This window comes from Temnothorax curvispinosus, unplaced genomic scaffold (genome assembly GCF_003070985.1).
Source record: "Temnothorax curvispinosus isolate PA1 unplaced genomic scaffold, ASM307098v1 QBEX01002140.1, whole genome shotgun sequence".
NCBI classification, from domain to species: domain Eukaryota; kingdom Metazoa; phylum Arthropoda; class Insecta; order Hymenoptera; family Formicidae; genus Temnothorax; species Temnothorax curvispinosus.
This window is the reverse complement of record NW_020211920.1, coordinates 3,793-5,893: the sequence shown is the minus strand read 5'-3', so window position 1 is coordinate 5,893 and position 2,101 is coordinate 3,793. Positions and strand designations below refer to the sequence as shown.

Below are 2,101 nucleotides of genomic sequence, written 5' to 3'. Positions count from 1 at the left end.
ATGATTTACGGAGATCGCGGAGTTTCGCGGATCGGCGGGCGTGCGGGCTCGCAGAGGTATTTCGGCGCGGTAGCGCAGATTTGGATACCGGCGGTAGTGAGCGCATAGGGCGCTGGATCGCTATTGGACGTGATATCGAGCGGCTAAGACCCTTAGCGGAGATAGAGAAGTACTCTCTATTTCCTGGCGCATTGATTCGTGTAGGCGGGAGGCGGCACCGGGTGGCCAAGACCCTTGGCGAGTAAGAGAAGAACTCTCTTACCCTGGTTCACTCCGGTGTCACAGGTGTTCGAAATATGTATAATGGAAAGTCGAGTCAACCGCCTAGATTCTTCACTCGGCAGAGACAGAGAATACTCTCTACCTCCTGGTTGTTTCGACTGGAGGATTTCGGGATTCGTGAGCAGCGGAGAATCGGTCGGATCGGTTTGCTGGCTCACGGCGGAATCTGAAAACCTAGCAATATTGCTCGGTTTATATACGTCCGCGGCGGCGTGTCGGCGTAGCGGGGGTATACGCGACGGCAATCGCGCGCGCCGGGATGGAGCGGTGGAGCGTTCGGGAAGTACGGCGCTCCGACGCCGCGATTGCGTTCGGTGGCTCTCGGCCGTTTTCGGCACCGCTCGGCGCTCCGAGTCGGTTGCCGCGCTAAGTCCGTTTGCGGACTGATACGCGAAATGGATAGTTTAAAAAAGGGCACACCGTGCCTTGTTTTGCCCGGCGGGTGTTCGGCCGGGCGGCATCCGGCTGATGCTCGCCGGGAATGATGCGTTTCGGGGCGCATCGTTACATCACCCCCCTCCTTTTAGAGCGCGAATTCGGCGCTTCAGGTCCGGGTCCTCGGTTTTGCCGGTAATTTCCGAATCTTCCGGACGGTCCCCTCGTGGTTGAAGCGGACATGCCATCGGTAGCCCCTCTCCGTGGTTTTCCACTCCCGTGTGTTGTGGACGGCTCCATGGGGTACCAAGATGACGTGGCCCGGCTCCACAAGCACAGGGATCTTCGGGGTTTCCCGCGGGCCTACGGGCCGGAGTGCCTGCGTCTCGGCGGCTGGTGGTGCGGCAGGCGGTGCGGCTGGTAGCGCGGCCGGTGGTTCCGCCGGTGGTATGGCCGGTGGTGCGATCGGCGGTGGCGTCGGCTTGGCGGCGATTGTCTTGCGCGCCAAGTATGTTGCTGCCGTGATGCGGCGGGCCGGCCTCGGTGGTGGCGGGGTCGTCAGCCACTCCATTTTTCGTCGGTGCTGGTGGTCCGACCTCTGGACCATGCATCCGACCGTTGGCACGTTTTTACGTGGCGGCGGAGCTGCTGCGGGTCTTGGGGCCTCGGCGGCGGCGGCAGCGGAGGCGGCGGATCCCGTGTTGAACAGCTTCGTCCAGGTCGTGCCGAAATCCGGGCAGGCCGGGTCGTAAGCGACGGGCTCGGCGAGGAGTTCCTCGATCTCCTCGAGGATGCTTTTCTCGGTCGTGGCTGTCTCCATCTCGGGAAATTTGACTCGAGTGTGTCTTTTGACTTCGGGGCTCGTTTATATAGCCGACTTTTTGTTTATTTAGCGGGTGTCCGGGAGGGGATATAGGGCAATGTTTAATATTCGCTGTTGTCCTCGGTGTCGTTGTCGGGGTCGCTGGTGTTTTCGGCGTCGGTTTCGTTGTCGCTTTCGCTGTTTGTTTCGGCGTTTTCTTCCCCGGTCTCGTCGCCTGGAGGGGGGGTTTCCGGCGCGGCTTTCAAGTCTTGTACGTGGATATGTCGGATCCACTTGCCGCTCTTATCGCGCAGGTCCACAATTACGGGGGATACTATACGTCGCACCTCGAGGGGGCCTCTGAATTTCGGCGCGAGTTTTGCGTTGAATGCTGCGGCTTTATTGGAGAGTGGGTACTCACGCTTCCATACCCAGTCTCCAATTTTTGGGGTCCACGCTCGTCGTCGGAGATTATAATATTTTTGTTGTCGCTGGAACGCGTGTGCGAGATGTATTCTCGCGAGTTCGAAGGCCTCCTCGAGATGTCGGCGCTTTTCGTCGGGCGGCGGTGCGGCGGTTTTCGGTGCGGCGTCGCGTCTTGATTGAGAGGGGATACCGGCTCGCGACCGTAGACAAGATATG

At 59.9% G+C, this 2,101-nt stretch overlaps 1 protein-coding gene across 1 annotated transcript; it reads right to left on the bottom strand.

Annotated features, from left to right (window-relative positions):
• Positions 1 to 826: 826 nt before the first annotated feature.
• On the bottom strand, positions 827 to 1,477 carry LOC112468830 (wiskott-Aldrich syndrome protein homolog 1-like). The gene has a single exon (XM_025038192.1). It carries the CDS (start codon positions 1,475 to 1,477, stop codon positions 827 to 829), a length of 651 nt encoding a protein of 216 aa, XP_024893960.1.
• Positions 1,478 to 2,101: the final 624 nt, after the last annotated feature.